The following is a 13,378-nucleotide window of genomic DNA, read 5'->3' as shown; positions in this document are numbered from 1 at the left end:
CAAACAGTCAAATTGCAGTGATTGAGTTCCAACTGTGGCGCGTATGTGATGCGGTTCTGTGTAGATCCCGTGTATGTTTGTGGTGGGCAATGCAAGGTACCCGCAATTGGCGCGGATCGTGTTCCCGGGATTTTAGACTAGAGATGGCGAGTCGTAAATATCGTATGACATGTATGCAAAACACAGTCGTGTTGCGCATGTGAGGCGTCTGGCAGATTGCATGTACCGAAACTTTGTCGGATAGACAAGAGGATAGGTGGGGGTTGCTTGGTGCAAGTGGACAAGGCACGTGAGGGGGGATCCACTCGGCTCCTTACGACTAGAGGGTGGGCGAGGGATCGAGCGAGTTTGATTTCGCGTGGCCACTCCAGCATGCGCACAGTCGCAATTGCAATGGCAGATGCGAGGCGAGGCGAGGCGAGGCGAGTCTACAAGGCATGCTTGCCACGGATGCAGCAGGAATTGGACGCACAAGCGCGCAAGCCGCACAAGATGCTTGAAGCAGAGCTTGCAGATGCGGGACCAGGGGGGGCTACAGTCGCCAGCAGTATGGCACCACTAATGGTGCCATGGGCGTCTGGAGCGGGATAGCGCAGTCGACACGTCAATCACGTACGGGCGGAGGGCGTCGCCAGTGAGGCTCTGGTGAGTCGTGTGCTGTGCAGGCGTGGGCTAGTTGGTGGCCGGCGTGAGCCAGCAGCATGGAGGTTGCGGTTGCGATGGGCGAGGAGGAGGACGCTAGCCCGATACGGGGGGTATGGCAAAGCGGCACATGGCAGGCGGGCCAATCACAGGCGCGGGGCATACCGTTTCGGCTCCAGCCAGGGCAGATGCAGCCGTTGCGGGCAGACACGCACAAGGTTGCAAAAAACAAAAGCGGTGGAGCGCCACGCGAACGTGACTGCAGACGCAGCCACAGCTGAATCAACAGAGGCGACGGCGGGGACGGGGGTCGTGGCCATGGCTGGGCGGCGGCAGGGGATGGCATGGAGTCGAGTTGTGTGCACACTACCGTGCAGACAGGCAGACGGCGAGGGCGGTACAGTGGGCGTGCACGCCTACTATCCTGCGACAGCCTCTCGGCTTACCCAGGCATCTACGCGAGTCCCTGAATGACGTCGCCGCCAAGCACCACCATGGGCACACCACGCCCGTCCGCCAACAGTCAATTTCGCTCGCGCGGGATGCTGCAATGAGCCCGCAGGACGACGCTTTTCGGCGCCCGCACGCTTTTGCACGCCATCAACCGCCTGCCCCCCAGCCCGTTTCCGCACTACTTGCCTGCCCGCACGCTTGCCGCCCTGTCTGCCGTCACTCGGTGCAGGCCTGGCCTGGCTCCAGAAGCCGTCTAGAAGAAGCTGCGACCAAGGCCCTTCCTGCTCCTGATCCCGGCCTCACGCCCACCCACGACACGACCCAATTCCTTCTCACCAACCACCCCCCCGCTGCTCCCTCCTGACTCCCCGCCGCCGCCCGTCTTGCCGCTACAGCAGCAGCCTCAGCCTCAGCCCCAGCTGGCTCGCCTGCTCGGCCTATCCGTCGTGCTGTTGTCGCCGCCTCTTCACCGTCCCGCGCTGCCAGGAACTCTCTCCGCGACGTCATAGCCCACCCGTCCCATCTATGCACCATATTATCCCGACCCCGACCCCGTCACCACGCCACTTGCGCTCTACGCGGCACGCTGGGGAATGCCATAATGACAAAGGCCCCGACACCCTCTCCTGATTCCAAGAGAGCCACGTCCACGACTGCAACGCCACCCACTCCGCGCCCGCCACTGCAGAGATTGGCCGCCAGCGACGCAAAGTCCTACCCGTCCCAGGTCTCGCAAACTTCGCCCCGGACCCAGCAGCCCCCAGACCACCGCGACAATGAAGCCGCCGATATCGACATGAGCGACACTGACAGCCGCCATTGCAACGACCAACCCGCCGCCGACCCCCAGGCCGACCAAACCCCAACAGAGAGCACCGCCCACCCGCCGCACGGCAACGTCTCTCCCGATGAGCTCGAGGTCGAGAGACTGCGCCGTCTGCAGTTGAAGGTTCTGCAGCAGCAGCAGCAACAGCGTGCACGCCTGCGAGCCTCGACCAGCAGCCCCAATGCAAACACGCCGGGTCCTCGTCGCATATCTCCCATCAAGGAAGAGCCCATGCCGGGAATTTCGCCTACGCTCGAGGGTGCCTTTAGCAGCCCTACTCCGAGCCCGAGCCCGCTGCCCACAGCCGTGACTGCCTCGACTGCATCTACCGAGTCTACCGAATCGGCAAAGACGATCCGCGGAAGCATGCCACCTACGCCTGCCACCCACCCTCTTCGCACTCCATCCTATCCCTTTCCTACCGTCCCCAACACGCCGAGATGGGCTTCGGCTTTCCACATGCCCTTTACTAACCTTTCGCCTACTGTTTCTGCCGGCCAGTCGCGAGAGTACACGGTGGCCAGGGAGCGCATCGCCTCGGAGAGCAGCACGCCCGCCGCATGCAACACACCTTTTGCACCCGGAGGCCGACAGCATTCCAGCCCAGCCATTGAAGATCCGCGATTTCCTAGTCCCAATCTCTACGATGTTGTCTTGCGGTTGGGTGCCGAGCCTGGTTTGGCTGCATGGTGGACGACTGTGACGTCGATAATGCGCGACCACTATGGAGCAGAACGGGTTGCACTTGCAGTACCAGCTGACGCCTCGGATATTGAGAATGTACCATGGGGCCAGAAGGCTACTTTCACTGCGTCTGCCAACGACACTAGCGCATATGCCGCAACGTATCAGGAATCTGCAGGTCAGAGCAGCAACCTCCAACCCGAAAATACATCAAATCCCCAACAAGGCGAATCTGTCGATACTCCACCTACCACTGTTATTCCGGAAAGGCGACCAAAGCTATTCTCACATCATTCTTTTGCGGGCCATGAGCGGCAGAAGCCAACCATGTCACCGGACACGCCGATGCCTGCACAACCAATTCGCCCAAGAGGCCCGCTCCGCTCTGTAAGCCATGCACCCCATATGGGCTCAAGGCCAGATCACCCGCTGCGGCAGGTCTCGCAAGCTTCTTTCGATGGCATGTCCTCCGCCTTTGCGGAGTCGACTCCGACGGGAGGCCCGACTTTTAGTGACCCGGAATTCTCTAGCATCGGAGAGCCTTCACCGCCCAGTGCCGTGTACCATGTCCTGCGTGCTCTCGACCACGAGCCGGACGCATTGATAGACAACTCGGGAGTCAATCGCGTTTTGGAGAGAGGTCGCTTGGTAACCTTGACTAGAGACTATTCAACGTCCTTTTCAACCTCTAAAGAAAACCTGGAAAAAGACAGGACGGATCCTGTCAAACCATCTGCAGTTCAGGGCAGTGCTGCCGCGCAGGAAGCCTTCAAGTTAGCTGCTGCCCGTGGGCGAGTCGGTCTTGGGACCAGTGATCCTAGATTGCCTCCACGCTACGAAGAGTATGAGCAATATCCAGCTTCACCCTGGGCACAATCACCTGCCCCTTCGCCAGCTATCCAGAATGATGCCGATGCTAATCCTTTCTTTGCTACTGGTAACGTTGACGAAGAAACATTTAACCCATCGCGCTCTCCACCAGACTACACGCAGTATGGCATGGTTGAGGCTATTGGCGTTGACAAGGCCAGCACTGTCACACACATACCCCTGATACACCCAACCTTGTCACAGACAATGGCGCCAACAGATACGAGCACACCATCACAAACACCTGCAATGTCACGAAGACAGTCTGAGCAGTCTGTGGGCACTTCATTCCACCAGGGCGACTTTGTGCGGAAAGCACCCATTGCCATTCTTTCACTGCTTTCACCCATCGTGCCATATCCACGAAACTTGACTAACTCTCTCAAGCACCTGGGCCCTCACCTAGCCACCTCATTTTCGAATGCATGGCATTTCACCAATGCTCAGACTCAGGTCGCCTCTATCCGACAACGAAGAGCTGCTACTGGTGGTGCCGGAGGGATGGCCATGTCTTCGGATTCTGACAGTCTTGAAGATTTGCTTCATCTTGATCTGGGAGACATCGCCAACTCTGCGGCAGGTAGCGTCACTAGTCCATCCGACTACTCCAGTCGCTCTAGACACAGTCCAGGAGGGTCGATTGCCGGAACGCCTGGCTGGGACACCTCGCTGGGGTTCTCCAGTAGGCACTCGCACAGTGGCACGCCTGGTCATCTTGCTGGCAGCGAGGCTGTGGAAAGCTACTTTGACGCTAGGAGGCAAGCTAACAAGACCAACCACAATGCTGCCTCAAATTCACAAGAACAAAGTTCAAGAAAAACCGATAAACGCTCTGGGAAACGAGTTACCGTGAATCCGGTGGCGGAAAACGTCAAGGAAGATCCCTCAAAGCCACGTGAGGACAAGAAGGACGAAGTGTCGAGCCCCCGATATGCACAAGCGCAAGATACTACTAAACGTGGTCACTCATTCCTTCACTCGTATGGTGCAGATTTTAGCTCGTCATTCCAATCGCTCCCGGCTGCGACCACACCCGGAGGGCGACCGCAAGTGCCCCAAGGCAGTCTAAGGACAATGTCTGTCACTGAATCTTCGGAGATGCCACCTCCTTCCGAGAGTTTGCTTCGGACTATTATCGATTCTTTGCCAGTTCAGATATTTACTGCCGCACCCAACACGGGAGCAATCAGCTGGGTAAACTCCAAATTCCTCATTTACCGTGGTCAAACCTCACGCCAAGTGTTGCAAAACCCATGGGATTCAATTCATCCCGAAGACCGCGATGCATATTTGGATGAATGGAGTAGATCGTTGCGAACTGGCCAGCAGCTGCAGATGAAGGTCAGACTACAGCGCTTCGATGAGTGCTATCGATGGTTTTATGTTCGAGTGGCGCCATTGAGGAACAAGCGCCAGCAGATTGTGCACTGGATCGGCACCAACATGGACTTTCACGAACAACATATTGCAGAACAGAACTCAGCTCGCCAACAGGAGACGGCTGCTTCAGAAGCCAAGTATCGCGCGCTGGCCAACTCGAGTCCTCAGATTGTATTTGTCGTGTCAGACCGTAGGGGTCTGACCTTTTGCAACTCGCAGTGGATTTCATTTTCTGGCCAAAGTGAGAGTCAGGCCCTCGGCAATGGTTTCCTTGAGCACGTCCATCCCGACGATGTCATCAAGTGCAAGCTTCCAGAACTAGATGAGCATGGCGTTGCTAATGTTCCTACGACTTTGCCAGCTGAGCAGGGACAACAAGACTCGAATGCTTCTGACGCTTCATCAGAAACGGAAAGAACCATTACCAGTCCCAGTGGCTCATCCCCTGATAGGATGGACTTGCCTCAAGCCAAGCTATCCAAACTGGCAAGCACTGGTATACTGAGGGTTGTTAAAGATGCCCACGGACGGGCGTCTTACTCGACTGAGGTCAGACTTCGCAACAAGGATGGCGACTACAGATGGCACCTTGTGAGAATCTTGCTGGAGAAATCGCTTGCGGAAACTAGTGACGAAGAGACGTGGTATGGAACAGCCACAGACATCAACGACCACAAGTTGCTGGAGCAAACGCTCAAAGAGACCATGGACGCAAAATCAAAATTCTTGAGCAACATGTCGCATGAGATCCGAACACCACTTAATGGTATCTCAGGAATGGTCAACTTCCTTCTGGATAGCGTCCTCAACACCGAGCAACTGGAGCACGTCAACATCATCAAAGCCAGCACCGACAGTTTGCTCAATCTCATCAACGATATTCTCGATCTATCCAAGGTTGAAGCTGGAATGATCAAGCTCTCCATGGAATGGCTTCATCTGCCGTCTCTTCTCGAGGAAGTCAATGACCTCAACATGGGTCTCGCCATCCAGAAAGGCCTCGAGCTCAATTATCTGGTAGACGAAGGGGTACCAGCAGAAGTCAAAGGCGACAAGTTCCGCATTAGGCAGGTCCTGCTTAACGTGGTTGGGAATGCGATCAAGTTCACCGAGCACGGAGAGATTTTCATACGGTGTAAACTGCAGCCGTCCGATCGATCTCGGCCACTAAAGGAAAATGAGACGATGATCCGATTTGAAGTGGTAGATACTGGTCAAGGCTTCACAGACGCCGAGGCCAAGTATCTGTTCAAGCGATTCAGTCAGATTGACGCGAGCAGTACAAGACAACACGGTGGCACCGGGCTTGGACTGGCTATTTCTATGCAATTTGTCGAACTCCATGGTGGCAGAATGGATGCTCGAAGCGCGCCAGGCAAGGGTTCAACCTTCTTTTTCACGATCAAGTTTGGCCTCCCTACTGCAGACGACTATCCCAAGCCGCTGGTGTCAACACCGGGAACACCCGCCTTCGAGCCACCGATTGCTCCCCCGCCAGCCAACCTGCCGCAGCTCCAGCCATCGGCTCTACAAAAGTTTGTGCAATCGCAAAATCCTGGTTATGTGCCTTTGAAGCGCGTCTCGAGCGTCTCGTCGGAGAAGAGTGAGTCGGCTAAGTCGGCTAAGTCGCCCGTGCTTAGCGTGACCGCCTCTGAACGTTCACGAGACTCTCCTGCGCTCTCTTCTGGCAGTTCGGACCATTCCTTGACAAGCTCTGCACTGACCGGACAGTCGAGCCTGCGATCAGAAAGGTCATCCGCGTCGTCCTATATGCACGAAACCAACCCAGCCTCGAATGCGAACATGAATCTGGCCTTGCCTCCAAAGCGAACTAACAGCGACCAAGAAACTCAACCAGGCGAATCGAGCACTTCTGTTGACTCGGATGAGACTGTGCGTCCGGGCTCACCGCACCGCAGTCTTTCTCCGTTGGGCAGTTCCCTGCAGCCTCCTATGTACTCAATCTTGGTGGTGTGTCCTCTTGAACACAGCAGGGAAGCCACAATAAGGCATATCAAGAACACGCTACCTCAGGGAATCCCTCACCAAGTCACTGGGCAGCCGAGTATCATTGGTGCTCAGAAGATGATGGGTGGTGAGAACCCAGTCTTGTTCACCCACGTTGTGCTTGTGTTGCATGACACTGCTGAAGTGCATGCTATTGTTGATCAGATCTTTAGCTCCACGGCTTACAGCAACACGTCGGTCGTCATAGTGTCTGACCCTTCGCAGAAGAAGGAACTCATGAAGGAGGCGCCAGTGTATGATTATGAACAACTCCACAATGACCGCCGTCTGGAATTTGTGTATCGACCTCTCAAGCCATCGAAATTTGCAATCATATTTGATCCACAGAAGCAACGCGAGTCAAGTACCGATCGAAACCAGGACAGCGCGCAGCAGGTTGTTGTCAGTCAAAAGCTTGTGTTTGAAGAGCTCAAACGAAGGGTTGGCGGTAAGAACCACAAAGTGTTGTTGGTTGAGGACAACAAGATCAACCAGACTGTGAGTAGATACAAACAGCGCCCTCGTAATGACTTGATGCTAACCTATTTAGGTCATCCTGAAATTCCTGGCCAGAATCGACATTGCGACCGAAACTGTTCTTGACGGAGTTCAGGCGACAGAAGCCATCTTCTCCAAGCCGGCGGGTTATTACTCGATTGTACTTGTAAGCAGATAGACACGTCACGAGTGTGAGTTGAGCTAACGAGGTTGCAGTGTGATCTACATATGCCCAACAAAGACGGCTATCAGGCTTGCAAAGAAATCAGACGTTGGGAGAAGAAGCATGGGTACCGTCGGCACCCGATTATAGCGCTATCGGCAAACGTCCTTGGGGATGTGTATGCAAAGTGCGCGGAAGCGGGATTCAACTCGTACGTGACGAAACCGGTCGAGTTCAAGGAGCTTTCTATTGCCATGACCACGTTCTTGGATCCAGCCGACCCTTCAAAACCGCCTGCTCTGATGAAGAAGAAGTGAGAGCAGCTACTTTTTAACTTTTTTTAATTTCGACGCACACACACATATACACTCACATTCATACATTATTAGGGCATGGACCTCAGAATTGCTCCTATTAGCATGAGCGAACGGCGCAATTGGAGACAGTAGATGGTTCTGGCGGACTGGCAAGAATTATTGATGACTTTTTGTTATGGGTGCATTAGACGCGTATAACGCTTGCATATTTTCCGCGTCAAGATGTATTCCCTTACGTTTGATTGGAGTGGACGGATTTTTTTCTTCTTCTCGATATGAATGCAATGGGCATTTGACGGCGTATGGATATTTGGAAAGATGGAGGGAAGTGAAGAGCGATTGCTTGCTATTGGCATAATGGGTACCTGGGGCAAAGGGTAGGACTACCATTGAGATGCGGACGAGACGGTTACGATACAATGCCGCGCCACGCAGAGGGCGCACACTTGTACAATATAGGACGCAGAGACATGGCCGGAGAGGGAAAAGATGTATACTTGGGAATTGGCAATACCAGCCTACCTGATATTTTTCTTCGGCGCATTAAGCTTTGTAGTGCCGACTGGGCGTACCGGGGAATGCATGCCAGTTGTATGTGTATGCATGCATCAGTTTCACGCGACCACTATGTGACAGGCTAGACAGGCATGCCGCATCCAAAGACGGCCTCGTCCTCGCCCAAAAGCAGCGATGCAAACATCACCACTTGTGCTGCAGGCTGTCATCCTGGCCCCTATTGGCTGCGGCGGTCAACGTCCTTAGATGCAGACCACGCTCATTGGTGGATTTGTGCAGGGATGCTGGTGTCGTCATTGTTCGGCATGAGCTGCTAAGATGCTCTAAAGTCCGACGCTTCCCTTGGGTTCCCGTCGCGCGTTGACATTGATTCTTCCTCTCTTCTCTTCCGCTGTCGTACGCCGGGATTTGCAGTGATACTGCTCTTCATTCTACGCGCTTCAAAATGGCTTCTGCAACCGGAATCCCGCCTACTTCCGCTGCCGCGCGCGGCCAGAGCGAAGAAGAACCGCTCCTCGGCAGAAGAGGCGATGCAAGTCAGATGCAGGGCCAGCCGCTCTATCACAACTTGTGGATTGGTATGTGAAGCTACTGGCAAGGTTTGCGAGGCGCGACGGCTGCTAACCAATTGCACAGGCACTGCTCCCATCGCCCAAGCCGGCATCTGGATCCTCGCCGCCATAGTCTGGGGAGCCATCTTCTCCAACAAGCTCATCTTCTTCTCCGCGCATCCGGTAAGCCGCCCTAAACACAAAGCCTCTTTTCCCAGCAAACCAGCTAACCACGGCCCGCCAACAGCTTCTCAACTCTGTAAGCTACCCTGGCACCACCCTAGTAACCCCTTCGCGACAACCGTATCATTGATACCTCTCCATAGGCCGGCTTCCTCCTCGCCATCCAAGCAGCCCTCATCCTGCAGCCCACGCACACGCCCGACCAAAAGCGCGCCGGCACACTTGCCCACTTCCTCTTCCACGTCGTCGGCGCATCTGCCCTAACCGCCGGCCTCATCATCATCGAAATTAACAAGCAAGGTCCCGGCCACGAGCACTTTGCCTCTGCACACGCCCGCCTCGGCCTCGCCTTTTACGTCCTTGTCTACCTCCAGGCCCTCGTCGGCTTCACCCAGTACTACGTGCCGCAGTTATATGGCAGTGTCGAGAATGCTAAGAGCATCTACAAGTATCATCGCCTTTCGGGTTACTTTATTGCTGTGCTGGGTCTAGCTACTATTTGCGCCGCTACGTGGACCACGTACAATATCTATGTTGGGCATATGCAGCATTGGGCGGTGATTACCGCCAGTGTTCTTGTGCTGGTTGGTGTGGTGCCCAGAATTCGGCTGAGCAAGTTTGGGATTAAGAGGCAGGCTGGTGAGGTTAGGTTGTAGATGTTTGAGACTTGGTTGTACCAAATTCGGGGAGAGGGTTGATTGAGAGAGGCATGGGTTGGGTTACGATTGTTTGATATGACGGGGGAACATGCGTGCACTTGGATTTGATGAGAAATATGAGGCTGGAATTAGCGTTTTGTCTTTGTTTAAATGCATTTTTTTTATAGCGGGTTTATGCCATTTTCCTTGCTTTCTCTGTTCTTCCTCGAGCTTTTCCTTTCTTCCCACAACCACCCTTCCCCCCATTTTGTCCCTCCCAATTAATTCCTGCTCTCTGCCCGTAAGCGTTTTTTTTTAAAAAAAATCTTACCTTTTCACTCTCTTGTGGGACCAGTTCTGAACTTACAAATCTAGGGAAAAAAAAATAAACCCGCTCCATTCAAACAGAGTAACTGTATAACCCCGCCTCCTTTTTTTTCAGTGCAACACATGTATCTGCATATTTGGGTGTATTTTATCATTTTATTGTAGTCATCACCTTTTGTTACTTTGGCCGTCTTCTTTTGAACAATGCGGAATTTATGAAGTTTTTTTTTTCGGACAATAAGGGGATGCTATGTTTGGGGGGATTGAAGTAGAGAAAATGTTTTTCAAGAGATTTGGATAAAAAAAAAAGGGGGGGGCGAAGGGAAATGTGAGGACTTGGTCTTTCTAGGAGGCTTGGAGTAGAAAGGAGTGTAAGAGCAAGATATATATAGTATGTATGAATAGATGGTGGGTGTAGGTTTTGTGTTTCTAGGAAAGGGGGGGAATAGAAATGAATAAAAAGTACATAGTAATTTAGTAATCTATTCTACATGCCCTCCCCCCTTCTACGGCCAAAACCCACGCCTTTCGCTGCGCCTCCCCTCCATTAAAGAAAAAAAAAAAACACAATCGAACTCTTGATTCTAAAAGAAAGAGACAAAAAAAAAGAAATACCACTAACGCCCATTCTCCCGATACCAACATCCCACGTCTCGCCACATCTACATGGGCGATATCATAGCTTCTGACAAGCCATCCGCCTCGGTCGCTGGCGTCGTGGACCCCAACGAGCTCGGGGGCGTACGCACACAGGCACACGCCTCGGGCCGCTTGGCAACCGTCATCTCCAACAAGCGCAGGGCGACCTCTGCCTTGTCGACGAGCAACGCCTCGACCTCCGGGCGGGCAATCAAGTCGGGCAAATGGTCAAACAGCGTCTGAACAACCACGCCGCGCAGGCCGCAATCGCTGTCCGGCGTGCTTTCAAACACGACTCGTGCAGCGGCCACGAACTCGTGCGCTTCGCGCCAGAAGACGGCGCAGGCGGTCGAGAACTTGCGCGTCACGAGGGGTTTCAGACCGCTGACTTGGTACTTTTCGGCTACGGCGTAGAGCTGGGCGTGGAGAAGGAGGTCTGCGGGTGCGCCGGCGTAGGTCGGTGGTGGTGGTGGTGGTAATGATGGTGATGGTGATGGTGGGGCTGCGGTGCACAAGGGGCAGGTGAAGGAGCGGCAGGTGTAGCTGCATGCGCCTGGTTGGGACGAGGACGTGGCGTAGATGCAGGTGTGGTGTGGGCAGAGGAAGTGGGGGGTCAAGGGCGCGCGGCAGGTGTGTGGGAAGTCGTAGGTGTAAGGGAGGCCCGAGGGGGTGTGGGTTGGGAGGTTTGGATTGATGGGAGGAGGAGGAGTGATGGCGGGTTTTGCAGAGGAAGGGGAGGCGGGGAGCTGGTAGTCGCCTTCGTATAGGTACTGAAGGAGGAGTTTTATTATTACCGGGTCATCTTCTGGGAGGTTGATTTCGCTTGTAGAGGTTTCCTTTTTTTGGTTCGGGTTAGTTTTTGGCCTGTGGATGTTTCACGTGATGATGGGTTTTTTCCATGGGGTAATTGTACAGACTTGACCACCGAATTTGAGGGCTCTGGTGAAGAATTCAGCCCGGGGGCAGACGATGAGTTTGTGGACGTTGTAGGAGTCTGGGCCGCAGGTTATTTTGAGGTCGGAGTAGAGGCCTGATATCAGAGAGCTGGTATGATATGGTTAGGTGAGGTTCCGTTGTGTGACGGTGTATAGGGGAGAGGAAAGAAATGAATGTAGTACCTTTTGATTGAGCCCAAAATCTGGGTTTCGGCCTCTGAAGCCATACTAATGCTTGAGGATACGCCGGGTGGAATTGCTAGAAATACTAAACAAGTAAAACGGAATATACAAAATCAAAGTTGATTGTTCTGGTGGTGTGAGGTATCTATGAAGGCTTACGCCAAGACGCTATACTCAGGCAGGTTGAAGTTTAAACTTTACTTGCTGGGGAGATTGCATGGAAAATTGGAAGACAAGGAAGTGCCGCGTGGTCTTACGTGTTCGTATCCACTGTTATTCTTGTAGCGTCTCAATTGGCGGATGGTAAGTGTTGTAGTGACACGCTAGCTCCCCAAGCAGAGTGACCCCAACTCTTCTCGTCCTCCAACCAGCGATACTCTTTTTCCTTCTTCAACAAGACCCCAAGAGCCAGGCTGCTAAACTCTTTCATAAGCACTTGAATTTGTGGCTTATGTATGAGTTTTCTATGCTTAGCGATGGCGGCAATGACGATATCTCTCAGTCCTTCGTCTTCTTCCATTGTTGTTGAGAACGCATACTCTGCAGCAACTGGGAATGCATTGGAATTCCAATATTTCTCACACCCGTACCTGAATTTCTCTTTTGAAACCCGCGATGTTGTACTTATCAGCCATCTCATACATCTTTGTGTGAACCAGGAGATCTTCGGCTAAAGATCTGGTAGTACTGTAAGGACTGTAATCGCCGTCCTCACAGGAACCGCATACAAATTCGAAGCATTTGTTATCACAGACACCAGCTCCGCACTGGTGATGAGGACAGAGCGGAGGACATTGTGTCTTCCGTCCCCTATCACAACACGAGTGTGGAAAGTCGTATGTGTAGGGTTCACCCTCTTCATTGTGGGACGGCTTTTCCCATAAAGCGAGAACAAGACTCGAAGGTTTAGGCAGCTCTTGAGGGTCATATGTGTAATCGCCGGTGTAAAGATATTTCACCCCCAACTTCACGACTGCGGGCTCGTCGTTAGGGAGATTGATGTTTGCCTGCTCAGATTCCTGTTCTTGTTAGTAAATTCCAGAAAGTCTCAGAACGACGTACTTTGCCTGGGAATCTTATAGCACCTGCGAGGAAGTCAGACTGGGTGCAGAGTATCATCTTGTGCACCTTGTATACGTCGTTTCCACATGTGATGGTGAGATCCGAATATTCACCTGAATCCAGACACCTGTTTGTGTATTAGCCGAGCGTGTTCGAAATTTTATAGAATTTAATTACTTCTTAATTGCTGCTAGAGGAGATTGTTGCAACATCTTCGCCATCGTGGGAAGTCAAGAAAGAGTGCAAGGCTGGCTGGCCACGAATTACGCACTGCCAAAGCTCAAGCTGTGTGAGGCGTATGAGGTATGTGAGTGTACTTAATTGCCGATGTGACTTCAAAGACACAATAAGTTTTCTGTTAGAGTGCGGGGAAGGTCGTTTGGTGTGATAACGCCGCAAGGCTACCTCATCCTCACGCAAAGTGCCAAGGCACTACTAGGCCGACATGAAGTGGCCATGGCCCACCAATCACAAGGGAATGGCATTGAAAGTAAGAATGGGCTT

At 53.2% G+C, this 13,378-nt stretch overlaps 3 protein-coding genes across 3 annotated transcripts; 2 read left to right on the top strand and 1 right to left on the bottom strand.

Moving 5' to 3' along the window:
- Nucleotides 1-1,696: 1,696 nt before the first annotated feature.
- PSV08DRAFT_254194 (uncharacterized protein) lies at nt 1,697-7,840 on the top strand (the record flags this gene model as incomplete). The annotated part of the gene is made up of 1 exon (XM_066092469.1): nt 1,697-7,840. One exon carries the CDS (start codon nt 1,697-1,699, stop codon nt 7,463-7,465), a length of 5,769 nt encoding a protein of 1,922 aa, XP_065949923.1. The 3' UTR covers nt 7,466-7,840.
- An 875-nt stretch (nt 7,841-8,715) lies between these two features.
- Nucleotides 8,716-10,241, top strand: PSV08DRAFT_192511 (eukaryotic cytochrome b561-domain-containing protein). The gene is made up of 4 exons (XM_014218938.2): nt 8,716-8,934; nt 8,993-9,090; nt 9,155-9,166; nt 9,234-10,241. Exons 1-4 carry the CDS (start codon nt 8,802-8,804, stop codon nt 9,744-9,746), a joined length of 756 nt encoding a protein of 251 aa, XP_014074413.1. The 5' UTR covers nt 8,716-8,801; the 3' UTR covers nt 9,747-10,241.
- A 266-nt stretch (nt 10,242-10,507) lies between these two features.
- On the bottom strand, nt 10,508-13,251 carry PSV08DRAFT_406388 (uncharacterized protein). Its single transcript, XM_014218937.2, has 6 exons — nt 13,052-13,251; nt 12,875-13,001; nt 12,437-12,831; nt 12,181-12,402; nt 11,612-11,738; nt 10,508-11,530 (listed from the first exon to the last, which is right to left on the bottom strand). The coding sequence occupies exons 1-6, from the start codon at nt 13,093-13,095 to the stop codon at nt 10,718-10,720; spliced, it is 1,728 nt and encodes a 575-aa protein (XP_014074412.1). The 5' UTR covers nt 13,096-13,251; the 3' UTR covers nt 10,508-10,717.
- Between the last annotated feature and the right edge of the window lie 127 nt (nt 13,252-13,378).

This window comes from Bipolaris maydis, assembly GCF_028858645.1.
Source record: "Bipolaris maydis strain C4 unplaced genomic scaffold PSV08scaffold_1, whole genome shotgun sequence".
NCBI classification, from domain to species: Eukaryota; Fungi; Ascomycota; class Dothideomycetes; order Pleosporales; family Pleosporaceae; genus Bipolaris; species Bipolaris maydis.
Note: the sequence above shows the minus strand (reverse complement) of the source record. Positions and strands in the feature narration are given on the sequence as shown.

What these genes read in the sequence shown, in the direction of transcription:
- PSV08DRAFT_406388 (XM_014218937.2), bottom strand. Translation starts at nt 13,095, where the DNA reads ATGGCGAAGATGTTGCAACAATCTCCTCTAGCAGCAATTAAGAA. An exon ending in ATGTATGAGATGGCTGATAA is followed by an intron (nt 12,403 to 12,436) that starts GTACAACATCGC and finishes AGAGAAATTCAG; the next exon opens with GTACGGGTGTGAGAAATATT. An exon ending in AAGGAAAAAGAGTATCGCTG is followed by an intron (nt 11,739 to 12,180) that starts GTTGGAGGACGA and finishes ATATCATACCAG; the next exon opens with CTCTCTGATATCAGGCCTCT.
- PSV08DRAFT_192511 (XM_014218938.2), top strand. Translation starts at nt 8,802, where the DNA reads ATGGCTTCTGCAACCGGAATCCCGCCTACTTCCGCTGCCGCGCGCGGC. An exon ending in CTATCACAACTTGTGGATTG is followed by an intron (nt 8,935 to 8,992) that starts GTATGTGAAGCT and finishes CCAATTGCACAG; the next exon opens with GCACTGCTCCCATCGCCCAA.